A 24,345-nucleotide genomic window follows, 5' to 3' on the forward strand; every position below is an offset into this window, starting at 1 on the left:
AGCCCTTGGTTCTGTACATAGCACCACATAAAGCTGGGGGTTGAGGCACGTGCCTGTAATCCTAGCACTTGGGATCTGAAGTGCCAGGTCATCTTGGCATGGCTCACAGGGTGAAGTGCTTGCTCTGTAGGCCTGGCCGCCTGAGTTCAGGTCCTCAGAACCCTCATCTAAACCTTGATGGGGACATGCACATTTGTAATCCCAGGGCTTCTAAGGGGGATGGGGGGCCGAGAGTCACCCTGAAGGCCAGCTGCTTCCTATGAGTCTCTCTTGAACAGCTGTACTCCTTAGTAAGTGGCCCCAGGTGACCTTGGCTGCTGGACCTTTTTGGGTATTCCTCAGAGACAAAGTAGAAAAGCTGTTTTGTCCCTGGAGTGATGACAGGTGTGGGGAGTTTCCCGCATTGAAAGCATGCTTGTCGCTTAGGTTCAAAGAATCCTCACCTGATCACCAACTGGGGACCGGCGGCCTTCACCCAGGCAGAGCTCGAGGAGAGAGAGAAGAGCTGGAAAGAGAAGAAGACCACGGAGTGACAGCTCCGCCAGTGGCCAGGCACAGTCACACCAGTGAGGAGTCGAGCTCCATGCCCAGGAGAAGGATACTGGCTTTGCTGCTTCTAACCGTCTTCCCTCAAGACTCCAGCGGGGTCCATGTGCTGAGGACCCTGTGCTTACCTTCTAGCGCTGACTCGGCTTTCCTGGGCGAGAACATGAGCACAAGTGTGGCGGGCCACCCTCCCTTCACCTTCTGCATGGGAGGTCAGCTGCCTCTTCAGGGGGTGTGTCTCCTCCGCTGATTGGCTGGTCTGTTTGCCTGTCCCTGTGAGGTGACATGGCAAGCCTTTCTTGTTGGTGCTCCGATGGACAAGTGGCCAGTCCTGCCTTGTAGATGGGATGCAGTTGGTGAAACGTCCCAGCTTCAGCTAAGATATTTCCTTCCCTGAGCGGCATGCACTTGGCAGGCTTCATTTGCATTTCTTCCCCACAAAGTAAAACATGTCCTGGCCCAGTGTCTGCCTCAACCCCGTTCCCTGGACGTTCTGTCCCCAGGCCCCCATCCAGGAGTGGAAGTATTGTTGACTAGGGGAGGGGCCAGCTTGAAATCAGTGGTTGTTGGGGAGTTTGGGAGGTCTGTGGACACCGTGGGAAGCTGACAGCGCGGGCTGGGTAGATGTGACGTGTCACAGGATGACGGCAGCCCTTGCTTTAGTCAAGCTGAGATTGCGGCTTTCACTGGCACTGTCTCTCTGCTCGTCTCTCCTCCGTGGGTGACATAGGTCATGTTCTCTGCTTCTTGGGTGAGGGTGTTGGGGAAGGTTTTCACCTACAGTCTGGTCTGGGATTGAGATTAGTAAGTAAGCCTTCCCAGCTAGTTGGAATCTGTAAGCACAGTGACTCAATGGACAGCCGTGATGCAAGGCACAGACAAGGTGGAGTTCAGTAACAGAGCAGAGAACCGAGTGTCCTGGTCCAGCCTTGCCTTGAGGCAGAGAGGAGGCCATCCCAGACATGTGCAAGTCTAGAGATAGAGTTCAGTGTTCCTGACATTTACATAAGGACTGGCTAGAATCCATAAATCTCTTCCTTTTATGACTAGAAAACTTCTGCTGATGGAGGTCTTATACATTTCTCTTAAGATTTTGGGCTGCTTAATAAAAGTGTACTTTTATTTAATGTTTCTAGTTGCCTTCATAAAGTTTAGATCTGTATGCAGAATACCACTGTGTCATGAACCTTCTTAGCTTAGTAGCTAACTTGGGTATGGGTTTCTGCCTGGCCCTCATTCACCTCTCACTCACCAGTCTTTCCTTGTCAGTGCTGCTGGGCTGCCAGCCAGAGGGGTCCAGGGCCTCCCCGGTGGCTTAATGATGGCTCCTAGGGGACTTCACTGTTCCTGGAGAGAATGAGGAGAAGAAACTGCAAGAAGGTACTGACCGATGTGAAATCTCTGGATGGAAGCAGCGGGCCGGGAGTCCAGGGGAGACTGGGGTGAAGGGACCGCCATGTCCTGGTGGGCACAATGTTCCTCCTTAAACCTGGCTTTCTTACAACACATCCAGAAGCAGCCTGCAGCTGCCATGGCCCTCATTGTCTGGCCTGGTGCCAGGCGAATACTGCCTGCTTCCTGGTCGTGCAGTACTGTGCAGAAGGGGTCTGCAATCTAGTGTGGTGGGTTGACACACTGGCTTTGTAACACTGGCTGGGACGTGAAAGGCCTTTTAAACAGCGGATAAAGAAGACGGCACAGATGTGGATTCTGTGACTCCTTTTGGACGGATGCTTGGATGCTTGCGGCTCTCTCCTGATACTTAAGGTGGCTTTAGCTAAGTGGCTGTCAACCCTTGACTCACCTCTGTAGTAAGTACAGGAAACTTGAGGAGTGTCCTACGTGGCCATCGTGGTCAGTTCTTCCTGCAGCTAGAGAGAAGAGTATCTGCAGGAACTGTGAATGAAAACATTTTGAAAGTCTGTTTTGGGATCTGCTGTATTGAGAAGGAACAAAGTATTTATACTTTTCAAGCATTCTTATCTAAATGTTGTACAATGTAATATGCTCAACTTTCTTAATTTTTTGCTAATTTCCTAAGATAGTAAAATGTTTTCTATGGGTTTTTGTTTATTTTTTTAGTACAGTGGACCTGATAGGAAAATAAACATACCAGAACATACATTTTAAACTGGTTTAATAAAGTGGTAAAGTGTGTGTGTGTGTGTGTGTGTGTGTGTGTGTGTGTGTGTGTGTGTGTGTCTCCATCCGCTAATGTCCATTTTCATATACTCATATGGATATGGTTTAGGGGCACTCCTGAAAACCCTGGGTTTGGGGGTCAAGACCTCAAGTTAGCCATGAGCTCATGTTTGGTGTTTGAGTCACAGATGTGGGAAACCTTGGCAGATGTCAGCTCCAGAACCTACAGAGCTGACTTCTCGTCATTGTTGCTATTAGCCCCAAGCCTTTTATTCTTGTCTGTTTTCTCAAATTGTCTTCATGTCTTTGATTTTTTTTCTTTCACTAGAATAAACAGTGTGGTTTTCTGTTTGGGTTTACATGGTCACCAAGATTAAAACTCTTACTGTAGATGAAGCAGGCTTCCATTTTTTCTGACTGTGTATTGGCAAACTGGTCTTCCCCTTATGGAGGAGGGTGGAGAGGAGGGTGGGGAGGTGGGTGTTGGTAAAACTGTTCTGTCTCTTCTGCTGCAGTCCTCAAGCAGTCCTCAAGTAGGGGCATTGTTCCCCGAGGGGACACTTGTGGTTTTCATAACTGGAAGGAATGTTGCTGGCTGTTGTGGGTACCTTGCATCACCCCAGCTTGGAGGGGAGTGTTGTTAATTCCTGTTAAGCCTCATTGACCCTTCTGAGGTTTCTGAGTCATTGGTCTTGGGTAGTGGGCACATTTGTGGTGGACACTAAATTCCAACCCTAGTCCAGACTCTGCCTCTTTCCAGTTTTTTTGGTTTTTCGAGACAGGGTTTCTCTGTGTAGCTTTGCACCTTTCCTGGAACTCGCTTTGGAGACCAGGCTGGCCTCGAACTCACAGAGATCTGCCTGGCTTTGCCTCCCAAGTGCTGGTATTAAAGGCATGTGCCGCCGCCGCCGCCACCACCACCCGGCTCTTTCCAGTTTCTACCACACCAGTGCAGTCCCTGGCCTGGCCAGGTTGTGCATCCACAGGAATGCCTGCCTTTCTCTTTATGTCTGCCTCCTCCTTGGCAGTTGAGAGGGCCAGAGGGATTGGAGGAGTGGGAAATGGAGAATTCTGTCCAGCTGCCTCCATTCTGCCAGATCCGGCCTCCCCATTTGAAGTCCCATTTCACCCCTGCAGCCTAAGCTGGGTTTCTGAAGGTGGCATCCATGGGCCTCTCTCTCTTCCTGTGCTCATTTGTTCTCAGCCATGAGTGTTCAAGGGATGTGGTCCATCACAGGCCGGTTTCAGACCAGCTGCCACCTCCATGTTCACCTTCAAAACCTCTTCAATGGCAATTACTGTTGTAGGATGCCAGACTGGGAGTTTTGTACCCAGGGGAGAGCATCCAGGCCTGAGACACGTGTTTACAGAGAGCATGGACTACAGAAAAGAGGCCTGCAGCCCTTACTCTCCTGAGCTGGAAGCTGACAAGACAGTGAAGGGTATTTTTCCAGAGTGTTCGGTGCTGGTCCCCCACCGCCAGCTGGCTTCCAGAGTACTCAGCTGAGAAGGAGTCTGGGCGTTAGTCACATAGATCTGGGTTTCGTTGTGGCTCTGAGGCAGGAGGGCTAGTTAGGAAATAGAGGAACATGAGAAGAGAGGACAACTCCCCTTACCCCCTCTTTATATACACCTCATTCTGAGCTCCAGCTCTTGAGCTGATGTGGGATTTTGACTGTTGACCTGCGGTAGAACAGTGCCCTGCTTCTGAGGACCAGTCTTTAGCCCACCCTCTGGGCGACCAGCTGCACACACAGTATGCCTACAGGAAGTCCTCCTCAAGGGCAGACTTCAGAAAAGAAGTTGAAGAAAGGGGTTCAGAAAAGCTGGGTCAGAAAAGGGGTTACACCAGCTCATGCCTCTCTCAATACCCAAACCTACTTATAGAGCTCCCGGGTCTACAGACAGCTACCGCGGAGGGACTCTGGCTACCTGGAGCGTGACAGACGGGGCTCTGGCAGGCCCTGCCCTTCTCCCCCATTCCCTCTGCCTTGCTAAAAACTGTTAGATCACATTTAGCCCCCAAAGTCTGTTCCCTTATTTGGCTACTTCCTCCTGAGGCTGACCATCAGGGTCCAGCTGTCAGAGTACTGAAGTCCAGCAATCAAAAGCCTCTTTGGTTCGCCTAATTAACACGCCCAATCAAAATTAAACACCCCACTCTAGTGTGAGGCTTCCCCTTTTACCTTTTACTTTATGAACCTCCACTTGCCTATGGTCCCCTCTGTCTGTTCTCTATCCAGGCAGCCCTTTGTCCCCGGGCATGTGCCCCTCCCCCTCCCTTTCTCCAGGTGCCTCCCTTGCTCCCTTCCCCTTCTCCCTCTTCCTATCTCCTGTCTTTGTCTCTTATCCCTGCCCTCTGCCCCTTTGGGGCAAATAAATCTCCTTTGTGCTGAGAAGTTGTTCGGCTTTGAGGTCCCTACACACACCTGAGTGTCCCTGCCTTCACCTGAGCATGACCCTCCTCAAGAGTGACTTGGCCTTCTGCTTCATCAGTAAACTCATTAGCATTGCCTTCCATGAAGTTTGCTTTGTTTTAGACTTTCATTCATTCTTTGACCATTTCACATGTTTATAATGTATTTTGATCATTCCCACCCCAACTCCCTGCCCTGTACTCCCCACAGATACCCCCGACAGGCTCCTCTCCCACTTCTTTCTTCATGTAGCCGAATCCAGTCAGTGCTTGCTCCTTTTAGAATGTTGACTGAGGTTGTTGGCTTGATCCTTTGCAGGTGACAGACAAGGGCAGTGAGTTCCGAGTGCAGTGGCCTTGTCTCTGCCAGAGGCAGCATCCCACAGCGCTCCTCACCATCCCCCATCCTGCTTTCTCTGCCCCCTTCATGATACTCCCTGGGGAATGGGGTGGGGTTGATGCAGATGCCCCGTTTAGGGCTGAGCATTCAATAGTTACTCTTAGCACCCTGGCCAGTTAGGACTCTCTGTCACCCACGGCAGACAGAAGCTTCTCTGGCCAAGGCTGAGAACAGCACTCATTTGTGGAGCGGATCGCTGGTACAGCTGTACTGAGTTGAAGGGTGACCTTCTCAGGTGGCCGGGGAAGGCTCCACTCAGCACCGTGTTAGGCCAGTGGGCAAAGTTCTTTTCTGCAATTAAGTCAAAACCCATCTGTAACCAAGCAGCACCCCCCACCCCCACCCCCCACGTTCTAAGTGGAACTCCTTAGCTGCTCGGGACAGTTCCAGCTCACTGTCATCTAAAAGCATTAGACTAGGCTGTGTGCTCTTAGAATGACATGGCACAGATCATGTCCCTAGCCTGTCACCCCTGGAGTGCAGGATGGCCATCTATCTGCCCCTTAAAGGCGGGTGGCGACACTCCCCCATTGCCTGCACCCTACATGCTGTCAGGGCACAATGTTTTTGAGCAGTCATGTGGAGAGGGGCTTTCCATCTTAGCTAGGCCAGGCCGTGTTGTGGGGATTTCTGCTGGTTTTCTAGCAGGTGGCTGACGTAGGTTGCTCTTGCAAGGCTTCTGGAGAATTAGGGAAATATCTTAGGTGCTTTTTATGCCCCCACAGGCAGGTGTGTAACTTCTGAGGTGTCCAAGGAGGAATGGACCAAAGAGCCCCAGAATGAGGCCCCCAAACATCTAGTTCCTCTCAATTCATAGCTTATGTCCCATGCCCCAGCAAGGGGCTGTCCAGAAGTTTTCAAGGGGCTGGCACTGCCATCCCCCAAGGCTCCACACCTCTGTTCCTGCACCTTGTGACTTCTTGAGTGGCCACTGGTCAGAGATGCTCTGTCTTCCAGAGGTAGACCAGCTCCTGCTGCTCGGAGCGGCACCTCTGATGTTTCACAGCAGCTGTGTCTCAAGGCCATCAGCACGGCCTTGAGACACAGTGGGAAAGCTCGTGCAGGTGAGCCCAGGGTTCCATGAGCAGGCAACTTCCATAGCACAGTGTATAAATGCCTGGTCCTCAAACATGTCCTGGATGTTGCCCCCTGGGCTCCATCAGAGTGTTGGCCTATACTTTAGCTCTGGCTGTGGGAACAGCATCTACCCCATCCTGCCCCAAGGCTCGGGATACATCTTTCCTTTTAGTAAAGAAAGCCAACCCCACCGCCTAGTTTCCATTTCTCCCAGGGAATCTTCATGCAAGCAGCTACTAGAAATAGAAAACTCCCCACATGCCTTTGAGGGGACTTCCAGACTCCTTTGATGGGCAGACTTGTTTGAACCCTGTCTCCTAACAAACAATTTCTGTAGATGGTAATGTGAGACCCAGTGTGGGAAAAAGCAGTTCTAACACCTTCTGGGACGGTCAGCCAGGACTCTGGAGCCCTTTGGATCAATGTCCATGAACCTCTGGACTGGGTGGCCACTAGGTGGCAGTCACGCACCGTGCCTGGGGGTTAAGACTGGTGCTGATGCTCTGCAGCCCCGGGGGTCCTGCAGTGTGGACTCTGAACACTGCTGGGAACCAGGCCCCACCTGATTTCATTGTATCTTCCCAACCCAAAGGGTTGATGTGATTTACCCATTTTACAGATGTGAAAAGTTAGGAAGTCAGACAGCCACTCCAAGGAGCCACAGGCTCTGAGACCAGAGAGCCCAAAAGAGGGGTCCCCAATGCTAGAGCCTCCCCATGACACTCATGGTTCAGGCAGGCCTACGGCATGGTGTGGGGGGTCATACGGCCTCCCTGTCCCTGACTTTTCCTCTGTTAGCTGAGGAGGCCCTCCACTGCATCCTTGGTCCAGTCTGGTCACTAGGGCTTCACGTCTGGCCCTCCTTTACAATGCCTTCTGGGAGCAAGCCAGCAAGCTTGGAGTTTTGGCTGGAGGCGCCTTGGGGATGGGGGAGGGTAGAGGGTGGAGGGTCAGCAGCCAGAGAGAAGGGGCCTGTTTCCTGACTCCCTGACCCCGGCTGTCTCTGCGGAGGCCCCAAACCCAGCAAGGTCATCTAGGGCGAAATTCCAGCCTGAGCCCCGAGCAATGACTTCAGTTTTCTCGATAAGGCTGAAAAAGGGACACCGAGTGTCCACCCCACACCCCCTCTCTGTCAGCACCTCGGCTCTAGTGAGGCCTCTGTGGTAGACAGCCTGACGGGACGAAGAGACAAAGATAGACTGGGGACAGATAAGGACAGAGACAGCCAGGGACAGATGGAGCTTAGAGGTGAAGATGGGGCAGCCGCCTGCAGGGAGCCCCAGAGGTCAGCTCTGGTCCTTGTCTCAGTATGCTGAGGGCTGGTTGACTGTGGAAGCGGCAGCAGAGGCTGTGGCAGGAACATCACCCAGTGTGTGACTCTGAGCCTGGTGTCCCAGTGTGTGTGACTCTGAGCCCGGTGTCCCAGTGTGTGATGATGGGGTCAGGAGAGTTGTTATCTTGAAGGCTCCAGGAGGCACCAGCAGAGAGGCTGAGGGAGTCAAGGTCTGGGCGGAGGTAGTGGACCATAGCCACTGCTGTTGGATCAGAACTACTACAGCTCTCCGGCCTCCTGAGGTCACCTGGCCTCACAGTATTCCAGGCACGCTCTGTGAGAGAATATTTACACCCAACACTGTCTATTTGGCTTGGCAAGTTGCTGGAAGCTGAAAAGTCACAGCTGGTCTGTAGGCTCTTGGGTCACCATGTGCAATTGAGTCACAGCCTCAGGGAACAAGGGCCTGTACTCAAGGCTGCACCCTTAGACACATCCACACAGGTACCCAGATGTCCTGTGCAGCTGAGTCACCATCCTTCCTTGGGGAGCACGTGCTGGCTGGCATGTGTACACAGGTACACACAGACGGGGTACACCTGACTGTGAGTCACCACTGCCAGCTGACTCAGAGGAAGAGTGTGATCTGCCACCCCTGTTTAGATGCAAATACCCACATGGCCACATACCAATGTGTGCCCGAAATACAGCCCAATGTACTGGCTACTTCATACTGGGGGTGGGTGGGTGGGTAATAAATGTTTGTTGAATGAACAAGTGAGCGAAATGAATGAACAGACAGATGAAGAGATGACAACCCCTCTGCTTGATGAAATTGGTCAGGGCAGCTCCTCAGGGTGGGTCTCAAGCTCTGTGTCCACAGGGAGTTGTCTTACTCCAAATATAGCCTCCACGGGTGGGCAGGGAGCCAGGGCTGCTTCCCAGGCAGTGACTTCACTGGGCCCAAGTCCCAGCCTCTGAGGGCTTGGAGAAAATGAACAGAGGCCCAGCTCCCCACAGCCAGGCTTGAACTGTGGGGCTGGACCCTGCCAATGCCACTTGCTTGGCACCTGGAACTGTGGGACAAGGGCGGATAGGTGCGCCGAGGACTGCTTCTGGGCTGGCACCCCCTGGGGGAGGCAAGGGCCTGCCTGTTGATTGCATAACCCAGGCTCCCTGCTGGGCTGTCCATCATCTGGCAAGGACAGCCCTCTGCCTTGGGCTTGCTCCCAGGGCCACTCCTTTGTTTCTGGAATCTTTTCTTCCTTATTATTTCTTTTATTTTTGAGATTATAATGTAATTACATCATTTCCCCCTTCTCTTTCCTCCCTGCAAACCATCCCATAAATTCCTCTTGCTCTCTTTTAAATTTATGTCTTTTTATCCCATTAATTGTTGTTACATACATATGTATGTGTATATACACATATATTCCTAAATATAACTTGCTCAGTCTGCATGGTGTTACTTGTATGCATGTTTTAGGACTGACCTTTTGGTATTGGATAGTCAGTTGGTGGTTCTTTCTGGAAAAGACTATTTCTCTTCTCTTAGCCTGTAGTTCTTTGTCTTGGGGACCTTCCCATGTCCATTTTGGGATGTCGATTGTGGATATCCTCATTCAGCTCATGCTTAGTCATGCTGGTGACACTTTTGGGGTGTAGCTTCTGACATTCCAAAGAGACACACTCTCACAGTAAACTCTCTGATCCTCTGGCTCTGACAGTCCTCCTGTTCCCGGAGCCTTAGGTGCGGGCATGTTCTGATGATGTATCTATTGGGACTGGGTAGAACCCTCTTTTCTTGAGCAGCCCCCCTCCCCCCGCCCCATGCTTTGATTCAGCATTACCTGAGTCAGTCTTCCTGCCTTTAGACCTGCTCCTTGCTCTGTCCTGCACACAGAGGGCTATAGTTAAGAGTTTTCCTGCCTGGCCCACAGTCAGGACAAATCTCTCTCACCCACCAGGGCCCACAGTCGCTCAGACCCAACCAAGTAAGCACACAGAAACTTATATTGTTTACAAACTGTATGGCTGTGGCAGGTTTCTTGTTATCTACTTCTTCTATCTTAAATTAACCCATTTCTGTTAGTCTATCCACGTGGCTTGTGGCTTACCAGTGTCTTTACATGTTGCTTCTCATGGCAGCGGCTGGCAGTGTCTCCCCTGCAGCCTTCCACTTCCCAGAATTCTCTTCTCTCTTGTCCCATCTATACTTCCTGCCTGGCCACTGGCCAAACAGCATCTTATTTATACAGAGCGATATCCACAGCAGCTGGCAGACATTTTTCTAAAATAAAGATCCTACTCTGGCTTTTCTATTGAAGCTCCCTGGCTTCTCAGTGGTGAGCAAGCAGGTCAGATGCCTCCCCTGGTCAGGTGCTCAGAGCACCCTTGTAGGTCCACCCGGGTGTTCTGAAAGGCTGCCACATTTGTAGCTGGCTAGTTTTATGCCAGTTGACACTAGGTAGAGTCATCTGAAAGGTGGGAGCCTCAATTGAGAAAATACCTCCGTAAGGTCAGGCTGTAGGCAAGCCTGTCGGTAATTTTCTTAATAAGTGATGATGTGGGAGGGCCCAGCCTATTGTGGACAGTGCTCCTGGGTTCTCTAAGAAAGCAGGCTGAACAAGGCACTGGGAGCAAGCCAGTGAGCAGCACTCCTCCATGGCCTCTGCATCAGCTCCTGCCTCTGGGTTCCTGCCCTGTTTGGTTTTGCTCTGTCTGCCCTCAGTAATGAACAGTGAAGAAGTGTGAGTAAAATAAACCCTTTCCTAGCCAAGATGCTAGGCCGTGGTGTTTCATCACAGCTATAGTCACCCCAAGACAGAAACTGGTACCAGGATTGTGGGGTATTGCTGTGACAACCTGGCCACGTGTTTTTGGGAGGACTGTGGAAGGACTTTGGAACTTTGTACTAGAAAAGCCATTGAGTGTTCAAAGCTTGGTGAGCTGTTCTGTGGAAGCTTGGAAGGTAAGACTGTTGAGGGAAATGTAGATGCTGGAGGTCTGGCGCGTGAATAAAGTTCCAGAGGGGAGTTTGAGAGTCTCTTATGTTGGGGCCATTGTATATCTTTAAATAAGAGTCTGTGAGCTGAGTGTGGTGGTGCACACCTTTAATCCCAGCACCAGGAGGCAGAGGTAGGTGGATCTGTGAGTTCGAGGCCAGCCTGGTCTACAGAATGAGTTCCAGAACAGTCAGGGCTACACAGAGAAACCCTGTCTTGAAAACAAAACAGAAGAGTCTGCGGTTCTGGTCAGCTGGGTTAAAGAATAGGCTGTGATTAACAAGAGACCAGAACCATTAAAGTAAAACATTTGTGTTACAGGGATAATCCATGATGGTTAGCTGGAGCTGAGAAATTAGCGGTGATTAAGAAGAGACCAGCATTGTTGAGGTGGAGTCTTCTGGAAAGTATTTCTTCAGAGCCAACACACAGAAGTGTGTTCCAGAGGCAGTCAAGGTTGTACCCAGTACTGGCAGCTAGCCTTGGTCACCCAGGTGTTGCTGGTTTTGAAGGCATGAAGGGGTTACAGAGAACAGCTGAGGCTTGGCACTGGGAGAGGCCAGGGGTCAGTTGTGCTGGTGAGTTTTTCTTCTTTCCTTTTCCTCCTCCTCCTCTTTCTTTTCCAAGACAGGGTTTCTCTGTGTAGCTTTGCGCCTTTCCTGGAACTCACTTGGTAGCTCAGGCTGGCCTCGAATTCACAGAGATCCACCTGCCTCTGCCTCCCGAGTGCTGGGATTAAAGGTGTGAGCCAGCACTGGTGAGTTTTGTCTTCTTGTGTTTTTTTTTTTTTTTTTTTTTTTTTTGAGCTGAGGATTGAACCCAGGGCCTTGTGCTTGCTAGGTAAGCGCTCTACCACTGAGCTAAATCCCCAACCCGAGTTTTGTCTTCTTGATACAAGCTAGAGTCATTGGAGAGGAGGGAACCTCAATTGAGAAAATGTTTCCATAAGACTGGATTATAGACAAGCCTGTAAGGCATTTTCCTAATTAGTTACTGATGGGGGAGGGCCATGCCCACTGTGGGTAGGGACGTCCCTGGGCTGGTGGTCCTGGGTTCTCTAAGAAAGCAGGCTGAGCAAGCCATGGGGAGCAAGTCAGTAAGCAGCACCCCTCCATGGCCTCTGCATCAGCTCCTGCCTCCAGGATTCTGCCCTACCTGCATTCAATGATGAACTGTGATGTGGAAATGTGAGTGAAATAAACCCTTTCCTCCCCAGGTTTCTCTGATCATGTGTTTCACCACAGCAGTAGTACCCTTGACAAGACAGCTGGGTGCACAGATGGACAGGTGACGGGCTGCCTCAGCGGGGAACACAGATGGACGGGTGACGGGCTGCCTCGAAGGGGGGTGACGGGCTGCCTCAGAGGGGAACACAGATGGACGGGTGACGGGCTGCCTCAGAGGGGAACACAGATGGACGGGTGACGGGCTGCCTCAGCGGGGAACACAGATGGACGGGTGACGGGCTGCCTCAGCGGGGAACACAGATGGACGGGTGACGGGCTGCCTCAGCGGGGAACACAGATGGACGGGTGACGGGCTGCCTCAGGGGGGAACACGGATGGATGGACGGGTGACGGGCTGCCTCAGGGGGGAACACGGATGGATGGACGGGTGACGGGCTGCCTCGGGGGGAACATGGATGGACAGGTGACAGGCTGCCTCCTATGGACTAGTGGCCTGTCGATTGTAGACAGAAGGTTGGATGTATGGATGAGGGGGCAGAAGGATGAGTGGGTAGACGGAAGGACGCTGTTTAAGTTAAGACTGTTTCCAGTGCAAGGAATCAAAGGACCAGAAAGGAAAGGGGAATGTCTGGAAACACGTGGGCTAGTCTGCCGATGGCCTCGTGATGATGAGAACAAGGGAGGTCAGGAGCTTCGAGGCCCTCGGGTTCCCCTGTAGACTCCGCTAGTGACTTTCTGCCCAGCTGTCGGGTGGTACAGCAGTCACTCTCCTCACCGACTCCTGCTCACTCCTCCCTCAGGCTCGTACCCAGGTGTTTGCTGTTTGTACCTATACAAGGCTCACCCCTACTCTCTTCAGATAAGGTTTCATGTAGCCCAGGCTGGCCTGAAGTTGGCTATGTAGCTGAGGTTGACCTCGAACTCTTAACCCTTCTGTCTCTACCCTGTAAGTCTGGAATCGGCACCGTGCTCTGCCATGCCACAAAGTCCCTATATTGTGAAAAGTGTGTAGCAGACTAAACAAAGTTAGAAGTTGTCTGCATAGCTCAGGTTGGCCTTGAACTCAACCATCCTGTCTCAGCCTCCCCAGTGCTGGGATCGCAGGCACGTACCCCCAAGTCTGGGTACTAGAAGCAGGCTTCTTAATGGGGGTGTGGCTGTGAGCTGAATTGGCTGATGCTGTGGAGAAATGTGGGCAGGGTGCTGGAGAAGTTTGGGTTGGTGTTGCATGGGGTTGCTCAGGGATGTCTTTGACAGAGGGGTGAGCCCTGAAGACACCTGGGAGAAGAATGTTCTAGGGAGAGGGTGTGGTGTGTATACTAGCTTTGTGGTGGGGACTCCTGTGAGGAACATCCGGACCAGTGCAGCTTGTGGGGTGGGAGCTGAGGTCACAGGGCAGGAGAAGATAGATTATGGAGCCTGAAGCTGCTGCCAGCTGTTGGGGTGAGGGTGGGGGTGGGGCTCCTGCTGCTGCTGGTTGGGTCTGGGCCAAGCGTCGCAGGGTTCTTGGCCTCTTGGTCAAGGAACTGAAATAAAAGCCCCCACAGATTTACAAACACAGAAAGGAAATGTCCTTCGAAGCAAAGCTGTGGGACAGGCCAGCCAGGGAGCAACTGCCATGAGGATGAAGATACTTCAGGGCCCCGATTATTGTTGGGGCTCCTTTTATGGGGATCCAAGGGAAGGAGCTGTTTGGTTACTAAGAAGCCTAATGAGGACGGTTCTTTTTTATTGACTGGTCATATAATTATTTTTCTACTGCATATGTCCCTTCCCACAATGCATCTAATTTAAATCATATACCTCTTCAATTGTCCATAGGCATGAGATGTAAATAGGGGATTTCCCCTAAAAGTTAACTTGACATGGTTCTGTCTCATTTCTTATGCATCTTGGATCAGCCTCTTGTGGACTAAGCCATACTGGGAAGATGTCTGAATAGACACTGTCCAAGTGGATGTCGCTCTGTAGATCAGGCTGGCCTCAAACTCAGAGACCCACCTGCCTCTGCCTCCTTAGTGCTGGGATTGAAGGTTTCGCTGCCACTGCCCAGTTTGAAACTGTAAAAGTTTGATGTTCTTAAGGGGAGGAGATACTTGTTTGGGGCTGGGTGTGCAGGCACAGTACACACAGCCTCTCAGGCTGCCAAGTGGGCTAGTGAGACAACCCAAGCTCAGAAGAGTTCCAGGTCACTAAACTTCCCCATGCTTGACGCCTTGCTTTTGACTTTGGCTCCAAAAGAAGATAGAAAGGCAAGGGTGGCAGGCAGAAAGCGATGGAATCTGACACCCTGGCCCTTTGCCACAGCTGCTGGGTGCTTTGTTGGTGGCAGGAGGAGGGGGCTTGGCTTAGGGTGTGATTTGATCGACTGCCAGATGAGACGCTGGCATGTAGAAAGGCAAATTCAGACCAAGGGTGCTCCTGAGACTTTGGCCACAGTGACAGGAAAGATAAGTTTCCATTTCTAAAGAACTGGGGGTTTCCTTTGGGGGTGGGGTGCAGGATTTACTTTCAGTCATTTCTGGTTAGGGCCTTTACGAGAAGAGGTGCTGAATGAAGATAGCTGGACATGTGAGTCTGGGGTTCAAGTTTACAAGTATGTCATGTAGATGGCGTCTGAAGCCCTGCGATCAGAGGTCATCAGTGAACAGGGGAGGAGGTCTAGGTGATGGCTCTAGTGACTCCTGGGAAGAACACACCTGAAGGACCTGGGGGCAGTGGGCAGTGAGGCTGGAGAAAGCAGAGGGATACCACAGTTAAGCTTCGCTGTTCATAGCTGCTCAGAGGTCAGGCATGACTGAGATAGGCCGGCTTGACAAAAGCCATTGCTTTCTTGGTTCACAGGCTCTTGACAGGGAAGGGCCTGCAGCCTCTGGCTCAGGGATGCCAGCCAGCAGATGCCCAGCTGAAGGCCTCAGTAGGCCCATGGAGTGTGATGGCTCCTACTTAGACATCAGAGACTCCTGCCTTAACTCCAGCCCTCAGATAGGGTTGAAATGGCTCAAAGGAAATGAGGACACAGGGCCTGAGCTGTGGGAACATGAAGAAGAGTCAGGGCAGAACCAAAGCCAACTCAGTGCCAGGAGCCCCTTTACAGGGTTAAGGATAGTCCCTCTGAGCCCCTGGTATCGGTTGTATCTTGGAGACCCCCTCTGGGTGGCAGGAAGCCACCCCCGCCCCTTTGGGTGACTGGGTTGTGTGTTCCTTTAGCTCACTCACTGCAGTGGCCTTGGCAAGCCCCTTCTGCCAGCTCAAATAGTGTTAACCTATCAACAGAGACTTTTGCTATCTGTGGCCATACTTGGTAGCCTGGAAACAAAGACTATTTCCTAGACCCATGGAGATCCCGTGTCGTGTCCCCCCCCCCCCCCCGTCCCCCCGCCCCTTTGCTCTTAAACACCTGGCCTGCTTCCTCGATGCTCTCATCCCTCCCTTCGCTCTGCAGCCTGGTTTCCACCCACCCCGCAACACCAATGGCACCAGAGTCACTGGAGACCTCCTGGACACCAGATCCCCACCACAGCTTGCTTGTCTGTTTAATTATTCTGAGGCTGGTATCAAACCTCTGGCCCTATTCCTCCTGGGCAAGTGCTCTACCATTGGCCCTCAGCCCTTTACTCTTGTTGCTTTGAGACTGTGTTTCCCCTTGTAGCCCAGGTTGCCTAGCTGGCTGGCCTTCCCTTTGGAGCCTGCCTTTTCTTCTTAAGGTCTCTACACCTTTTGCCCCCATAACTCCCCCACTGCCCCCCACCCCCCATGCTGGCTCATTTCCCCCGACACAGCTGAACCCATTAGTGTACTTACAGCTGGGAATGATCTCACGGTGCCTTGGGTTTCAGAGATTTTGCTGCTCCACTCCCCTTGAGCTCTGGGCTTCTCTCAGTGTCCAGCAGCTCAGTGACAGGGGCCACCACGCAGCCAGCTGTATGGCCTGGGAAACCGAGACAGTCCTTATTAAGATGGCCGTCACTCCAAGGCCAGACGTCTCATGATTTCTGTCCATCTTTACCCCTAATCACCTCTGCACAGCTCTCTCACTGTGCTGTCCCACCTGAGAACAAACCACCATCTCCCCTTGGCACTTCAGCCTCTGAGTTGAGCTTGAAATTTTGCTCCTGCTGGGATTACATCCTGGCACCAGGCCTGGTTTATTTGGTGCTGGGGAAGGAACCCATGGCACTCCAGCAACAGCCCCAGCACACAGAGGCCTCACAAGTGGTGTTTGGGTGGCCCTCCAGTTTCCCAGGTTGTAGCCACTGTCTCTAGGCTGTGCTTTGCTGGAGACCAGGGGTTAATGGCCTAAAGGAGCAAGGCTTGCTCAAGACTGAGCTCCAGACCTCCATGAGTCCTCTGCAGGGCAGGAAGGGCCAACCTGCATCTGGCCTGGAGGCTTGTTAGACGTGCAGAGATCCACAGGCCTCCTGGGGACCTGGAAGAGGTTCTGAAATTTGCAGGATCAAGTTTCAGAAAACACAGGTCAGGGGCAGCAGAGCAGCTGGCAGTAGGAAGACAGGCCCAGCTAATTTCCTGTCAGCAAGGCCCAGAGGCCCCAGCCCCTCTCCGGGCTGGCCACAGGGGAGGAGATGCCGGGAATGGCTCACATTCCTCTGGCTGGGGCTGTACTGAATGTGGAACCTCAGGGGACCTTGGGGAATGAGGAGATGGATCTGCTGTGGCCAGAGTGGGGGGCTGTCCAGGCATCTGTTGTTGAAGCCTTGGCTGGCTGAGGCCAAGGCCTGCAGAGTGGAAGCCGGAAGCCAGACGATATTGAGGCTACAGGAGCTTGGGGAGAAAGAAGCCTGGCCCACGCAGGGTCGCAAGGCACCACCTCCTGAGCTCAGAGCAAATTTATTTGTTTCTTGCCCAGGCCTGGATTTCCTAGAAGGCTCAGCTATGGTTGGGCTGTGGGGCAGCAGGGGCCAGGCTGGGCTGGGCTTCTCTTGGAAGGGCGTCAGGGGCCCCCACATGCAGGATGGCTGATGTACCTCTAAAGTGCTCTGGTTTTGTGTGGCGGGGGTGTGAGGGACTAAGTCAGCTGGGGGCCTCTGTTCTCTACTACAAGGCTCAAGTTTCCTCCTACAGAAGGAACTTTATGTCCTGTCTGGTCCCCAGGAGGGGACCATTGGACTTGAACAGTTGTCCAAGTAGCCTGGCCAGACAGGGGTCACAGTCTCCCCTTCTGGCCCAGCTGGAAGAAAGGCACACAGGATACAATCAGACAGTTCTGGGCTCAAATCCTAGCTCCACTAGGCTCTGCTGTGTGGCCTTAGACAAGGTCATTGAACCCCAGAAAAGTCTCTGGCTCCCTAATATGTGTGTGTCCTGTCAGGGCCCGGATTCTCCCTACCTGGCCAGCCCTTCCCTCCCATGACCATTCTTTGGTACCCAGTAATCCATTCGGCTCTACCAGGTAGGACCCAGCTCCTGCAGGTGCCTCCTCAGCTCTTGGGCCTCATCAAGCTTGAACAGCCTCAACAGCTCCCAACCTGCCTGCCCTGAACACGCCTTGCCCCGGAGCACAGACGGGCTGGGCTTCTTTCTCTTGCCTTTGCCCATTTCACCTTTGCTCAGCCATTGCCTCATCTAAGAGTCAACATCAATGCCACCGCAGATCAGGAAGTCTCTGGACCCATGGCAGCCTTTCTGTTGGCTCCTGCCTGCCTCCACCTGACTAGCTCTGGCTACCCAGGACACACTTGCAGACTTTATTTAGGGTCCAGGGTAGCTGAACAGCCATCAACACGGAGCATCAGTGGATGCTTGCTGAATGACTAATAATGGTCAGGGGTTTCATGTGGAGGCCCAAATTACTCAGGGTCAGAGAATCTGAGCTTGCTTTTCCCAGCAGGGCTGCATAATAGGATGATTTGACCACGGGCGTGGCTACCAGGTGTTTGAAAGGGTCTACCCTTGGCTGTACGGTGTGCTTTGATCTAGCAAGGGGGAAGTCTTTTGCCTCTCGCATTGGCATGTTATAAAAACCCTTTTGAATAAAGCCTCGAGGTTGTTGGGTATTGATCCAGGTCCTTCTGAAGCTATCCTGTGTTTCTGACTTTCTCCTCTTTGCTGTCTTTCTGTTTAAAAGTTTCTTATCCCTCTCTCCTCCTCATAGGAACCCTTTTGAAAGGTGGGAGCTGGTCTCCCACAATTTCGTATGACCAGTTCATTCATAGTAGGTGCCATCCTATGCTTGGGGTGGGGAAGAGGCTGAGACCACATACTGGGGTCCTGGGGAGGGAAAAGTTTTCTACCTCTCACTGGTAAATCTCCCAGTCCCCCTGTCCAGGGCCAAGCTAGTGGCCATGGCAGGCAGCCCCTTCCCGGAATCAACTAACTCAGCTGGTGGTGGTAAGAGGTCATCAAAACCAGGTGGAACCCAGGTGAGGGTGGGTCCATGTCTGAAAGGCTGTGAGAGTTAATGTCACCAGGGTAGGGTGTGTGTGTATGTGAACACACATGCCTTTTACAGTACCGCTTGTGTGTGCACATGACTTCATTTTTGTGTCTATCATTCATGGCCTCGTCCCCAGGTAGCAGGCCTACATGCTCTGAGATACCTCTGCCCCATGCCTCTCTCTTTTTGATTTTTCAAGACAGGGTTTCTTTGTGTAGCCCTGGCTATCCTGGAACTCACTCTGTAGACCAGGCTGGCTTTGAACTCAGAGGTTTGCCTGCCTCTGCCTCCTGAGTGTTGGGACTAAAGGTGAGCATCATCAATGCCTGGCCTACAGTGTGAGTTTGAGTCATGAGCTGTAGATTCCTGAGAAGAGCTGGGACCAGTAGTGGGCTAAACCCCATTGAACCCACACTTTGAGACCCTACTTGGTACAGTGTTTACACATACCGATGCCCCTTGGCTTGTGAGGATTTGTTCTCTTAAATCAATCCTAAGTAGAAACTAGTCTAAGATGAAGACGTGTCAACCGCCAAATCCACTGAGCATCCTTGCTTAACAATGCAGTGCACAGCAGAGTGCCAGCGGCAAACCTTAGGGATGGCCTAACTGGGACCTCAGCTTCCTGTGGCTGCCCAGCAGCTTGCAAGAAGGCAAAGCCTGAGGTGGCCTATGACCTCTCTAGGGCCCATCACAGCCACTAAGTGGCCTGATAGCACTAGCAAATGCATGCTGCCTGGCTGGTGAGCAGACAGCACACTGGCTTTGGTGCCCTGCTCATTGAGGGAGGTTTCATTCTCCAGTGCAGCTCCAGAAGGGGCTCTGATATGCTCACATCTCGTTAGGCTGGGAAAAGATGTAAGGCCAAAATATGATCTATGGTTTCTACTGAGTTTGTATTACTTCTGCATCATTGTAAAGTTAAAAAAAATTGTTAAGAGAGAGGCCAGCTGTATATTGTTTCAGTTTTTAAAATATAATTTATATATATATATATATATATATATATATATATTTATTATTATTATGTGCTTTAGTTTTACATATCAGCCATGGGTTCCCCTGTCCTCCCCCCCTCCTGCCCCACCCCCACCTTCCCCCAGCCCCTCCCCTCCATTCCCATGTCCTTCAGGGCCAAGTCTCCCCCCTGGGGATTCATTTAAACCTGGTGGATTCAGTACAGGCAGGTCCAGTCTCCTCCTTCCAGGCTGAGCAAAGAGTCCCTGTGTAAGCCCAAGGTTCCAAACAGCCAGCTCATGCACTGAGGACAGGTCCCGGTCCTACAGCCTGGATGCCTCCCAAACAGTTCAAGCTATTCAGTTGTCTCACTTATACAGAGGGCCTGATCCAGGTGGGGGCTCCACAGCCATTGGTTCATAATTCATGTGCTTCCATTCGTTTGGCTATTTGTCCCTGTGCTTTTTGCAATCTTGGTCTCAACAATTCACGCTCTTACAGTCTCTCCTATTTCTCGACAGTTGGACACCTGGAGATCCACCTGGGGCCTGGCCGAGGATCTCTGCATCCACTTCCATCAGTTATTGGACGAGAGTTCTAGCACGACAGTTAGGGTATTTGGCCATCTGATCACAAGACTAGGTCAGATCAGGCTTTCTCTCGACCATTGCCAGCACTCTACAGTGGATGTATCATTGTGGATTTCTGGGGACCTCTCCAGCACTCTGCCTATTCCTGTTCTCATGTGGTCTTCATTTATCATGGTCTGTTATTCCTCGTTCTTCCCTTCTGTTCTTGATCCAGCTGGGATCTCCTGCTCCCCTAAGCTTTCTTTCCCTCAAATCTTGCCCTTCATTACTCCCACTGTTGTCCAGGTTGTTCATGTAGATCTCATCCATTTCTCTGTCATTGGTGATCCCTGTGTCTTTCCCAGGGTCCCATTTTCTAGGTAGCCTCCCTGGAGTTGTGTAGCAGTCTAGTCATCTTTGTTTTACATCTAGTATCCTCCTATGAGTGAGTACATACCATGTTTGTCCTTCTGAGTCTGGGTTACCTCACTCAGGATGATTTTTTCTAGACCCATCCATTTGTCTGCAAACCTCATGATGTCATTGTTTTTCTCTGCTGAGTACTACTCCATTGTGTATATGTACCATATTTTCTTTATCCATTCTTCAGTTGAAGGGCATCTAGGTTGTTTCCAGGTTCTGGCTATTACAAACAATGGTGATATGAACATAGCTGAGCAAATGCCCTTGTGGTATGATTGAACATTCCTTGGGTATATGCCCAAGAGTGCTACAGCTGGGTCTTGGGGGAGATGGATTCCCAATTTTCTAAGGAAGCACCATATTGATTTCCAAAGTGGCTGTACAAGCTTGCATTCCCACCAGCAGTGGAGGAGAGTTCCCCTTGCTCCAAAACCTCTCCAGCATAAGCTGTCTTCTGTGTTTTTGATCTTAGCCATTCTGACAGTTGGAAGGTGGTATCTCCGAGTCGTTTCGATTTGCATTTCCTAGATAATTAGGGATGTTGAGCAATTCCTTAAATGTCTTTCAGTCATTTGAACTTCCTCTGTGGAGAATTCTCTGTTTAGTTCTATAGCCCATTTCTTAATTGGACTGTTGGGCATTTTGCTGTTTAATTTCTTGAGTTCTTTATATATTCTGGATATCAGCCCTCTGTCAGATGTGGGGTTGGTGAAGACCTTTTCCCATTCTGTAGGCTGTTGCTTTGTCTTGTTGACTGTGTCCTTTGCTCTACAAAAGCTTCTCAGTTTCAACAGGTCCCATTGATTGATTGTTTCTCTCAGTGTCTGTGCTACTGGTATTATATTTAGAAAGTGATCTCTGGTGCCAATGTGTTCAAGAGTACTTCCTACTTTCTCTTCTATCAGGTTCAGAGTGACTGGATTTATGTTGAGGTCTTTGATCCACTTGGACTTAAGTTTTGTGCACGGTGACAGACATGGATCTATTTGCATTCTTCTACATATTGACATCCAGTTATGCCAGCACCATTTGTTGAAGATGCTTTCTTTTTTCCATTGTACATTTTTGGCTTCTTTGTCAAAACTTATATGTTCATAGGTATGGGGGTTAATGTCAGGGTCTTCAATTCGATTCCATTGGTCCACATGTCAGTTTTTATGCCAGTACCAAGCTGTTTTTATTACAGTAGCTCTATAGTAGAGCTTGAGGTCGGGGATCGTGATGCCTCCAGAGGTTGTTTTATTGTACGGGATTCTTTTGGCTATCCTGGGTCTTTTGTTTTTCCATATGAAGTTGAGTATTATTCTTTCCAGATCTGTGAAGAATTGTGTTGGTAATTTGATGGGGATTGCATTGAATCTGTAGATTGCTTTTGGTAAGATCGCCATTTTTACTATGTTAATCCTGCCTATCCATGAGCATGGAGATCTTTCCATTTTCTGACATCTTCTTCAATTTCTTTTTTCAGGGACTTAAAGTTCTTGTCATATAGGTCCTTCACATGCTTAGTTAGAGTAACCTCAAGGTATTTTATATCATTTGTGGCTATTGTAAAGGGTAATGTATCTCTGATTTCCTTCTCAGCCTGTTTGTCTATTGTATATAGGAGGGCTACTGATTCTTTTGAGTTGATCTTGTATCCTGCTATGTTGCTGAAGGTTTTTATTAGCTGTATCAGTTCCTTGGTTGAATTTTTGGGGTCACTAATGTATACTATCATGTCATCTGCAAATAGGGAAAGCTTGACTTCTTCCTTTCCAATTTGTATCCCCTTAATCTCCTTATGTTGTCTTATAGCTCTGGCTAGAACTTCAAGTACTATATTGAATAAGTATGGGGAGAGGGGACAGCCTTGCCTTGTTCCAGATTTTAGTGGTATTGCTTTGAGTTTCTCTCCATTTAATTTGATGTTGGCTGTTGGCTTGCTGTAGATTGCCTTTATTATGTTTAGGTATGTTCCCTGTATTCCTGATTGCTCCAAGACCTTTATCATGAAGGGGTGTTGGATTTTGTCAAATGCCTTTTCTGCATCTAGTGAGATGACCATGTGGTTTTTTTCCTTGAATTTGTTTATATGGTGTATTACATTGATGGACTTTTGTATGTTGATTCACCCTTGCATCCATGGGATGAAGCCTACTTGATCATGGTGGATAATTGTTTTGATGTGTTCTTGGAGTCTGTTTGCCAGAATTTTATTGAGTATTTTTGCATCAGTGTTCATGAGGGACAGCGGTCTGTAGTTCTCTTTGCATCTTTGTTTGGTTTAGGAATCAGGGTAATTGTAGCCTCATAGAAGGAGTTTGGTAATATTCCTTCTGCTTCTATTGTGTGGAATATTTTAAAGAGTATTGGTATTAAGTCTTCTTTGAAGATCTGGTAGAATTCTGCAGTGAAACCATCTGGTCCTGGGCTTTTTTTGGTTGGGAGTCTTTTAATGACTGATTCTATTTCCTTAGGCGTTATTGGACTATTTAAATGGTTTATCTGGCCTTGATTTAACTTAGGTATGTGGTACCTATCCAGAAAATTATCCATTTCTTTTAGATTTTCCAGTTTTATGGAGTAGAGGTTTTTGAATTATGACCTGATGATTCTCTGGATTTCCTCATTGTCTGTTATGTCCCCCTTTTCATTTCTGATTTTGTTAATTTGGATGCTCTCTCTCTGTCTTTTGGGTAGTTTGGATAAGGGCTTGTCTATCTTGTTGATCTTCTCAAAGAACCAACTCTTTGTTTCATTAATCCTTTGTATTGTTCTCTTTATTTCTATTTTATTGATTTCAGCTCTCAATTTGATAATTCCTGGCGTCTGTTCCTCCTGGGAGACTTTGCTTCTTCCTGTTCAAGGGCTTTCAGGTGTGCTGTCAAGTCAGTAGCATGAGATTTCTCCAGCTTCTTTATGTGGGCATTTATTGCTATGAATTTCCCTCTTAGCACTGCTTTCATAGTGTCCCATAAATTTGGGTATGTGGTGTATTCATTTTCATTGATCTCTAGGAAGTCTTTAATTTCTTTATTTCTTCCTTAACCCATTGGTCATTCAGTTGAGCATTATTCAGTTTCCATGAGATTGTAGGGTTTCTGTATTTTTTTTTTTTTTTCTGTTGTTGAAATCTAACTTTAAACCATGGTGGTCCAATAGAACACAGGAGGTTATTCCAATTGTTTTGTATCTGTTGAGATTTGTTTTGTGGCCAAGTATGTGGTCGATTTTAGAGAAGGTTCCATGGGGTGCTGAGAAGAAGGTATATTCTTTTTTGTTCGGGTGGAATGTTCTGTAGATATCGATGAAGTCCATTTGAGCCATAACCATTATGTCTCTGTTAAGTTTCAATTTGGCCGATCTGTCCAGAGGTGAAAGTGGGGTGTTGAAGTCTTCCACTATTAATGTGTGGGGTTTTATATGTGATTTAAGCTTTAGTAATGTTTCTTTTACATATGTGGGTGCCCTTGTGTTTGGGGCATGAATGTTCAGAATTGAGACTTCATCTTGGTGGATCTTTCCTGCGATGAGTATGTAATGTCCTTCATCATCTCTTTTGATTGATTTTAGTTTGAAGTCTATTTTGCTGGATATTAGGATGGCTACACTAGCTTGCTTCTTAAGACCATTTCATTGGAAAGTCTTTTCCCAGCCTTTTATTCTTAGGAGGTGTCTGTCTTTGAATTTGAGGTGTGTTTCTTGTATGCAGCAGAAAGATGGGTCCTGTTTTCGTATCCATTCTGTTAGTCTGTGTCTTTTTATAGGTGAATTAAGTCCATTGATATTAAGGGATATTAATGACCAGTGATTGTTCATTCCTGTTATTATCTTTATTTTTTGGTGGTAGTGTGTGTGCACTTCTCTTCTTTGGGGTTTACTGCTGTGGTGTTATCTATTGCCTGTGTTTTCATGGGTGTATCTGCCTTCCTTAGGTTGGAATTTTCCTTCTAGTGCTACCTGTAGGGCTAGGT

At 49.7% G+C, this 24,345-nt stretch overlaps 1 protein-coding gene across 2 annotated transcripts in view; it reads left to right on the top strand.

Annotated features, from left to right (window-relative positions):
- The window catches only part of Swap70 (switching B cell complex subunit SWAP70), a 64,386-nt gene extending 62,671 nt beyond the window's left edge, over positions 1-1,715 (top strand). For both annotated transcript variants that reach the window (XM_036206665.1, XM_036206672.1), the window contains one exon: positions 427-1,715. In XM_036206665.1, coding sequence (XP_036062558.1) covers positions 427-533 — 107 coding nt within the window. In that variant the 3' untranslated portion in view covers positions 534-1,715. The remainder of the gene's footprint in view (positions 1-426) is intronic.
- The last annotated feature ends 22,630 nt before the right edge of the window (positions 1,716-24,345 follow it).

This window comes from Onychomys torridus, chromosome 1 (genome assembly GCF_903995425.1).
Source record: "Onychomys torridus chromosome 1, mOncTor1.1, whole genome shotgun sequence".
NCBI classification, from domain to species: domain Eukaryota; kingdom Metazoa; phylum Chordata; class Mammalia; order Rodentia; family Cricetidae; genus Onychomys; species Onychomys torridus.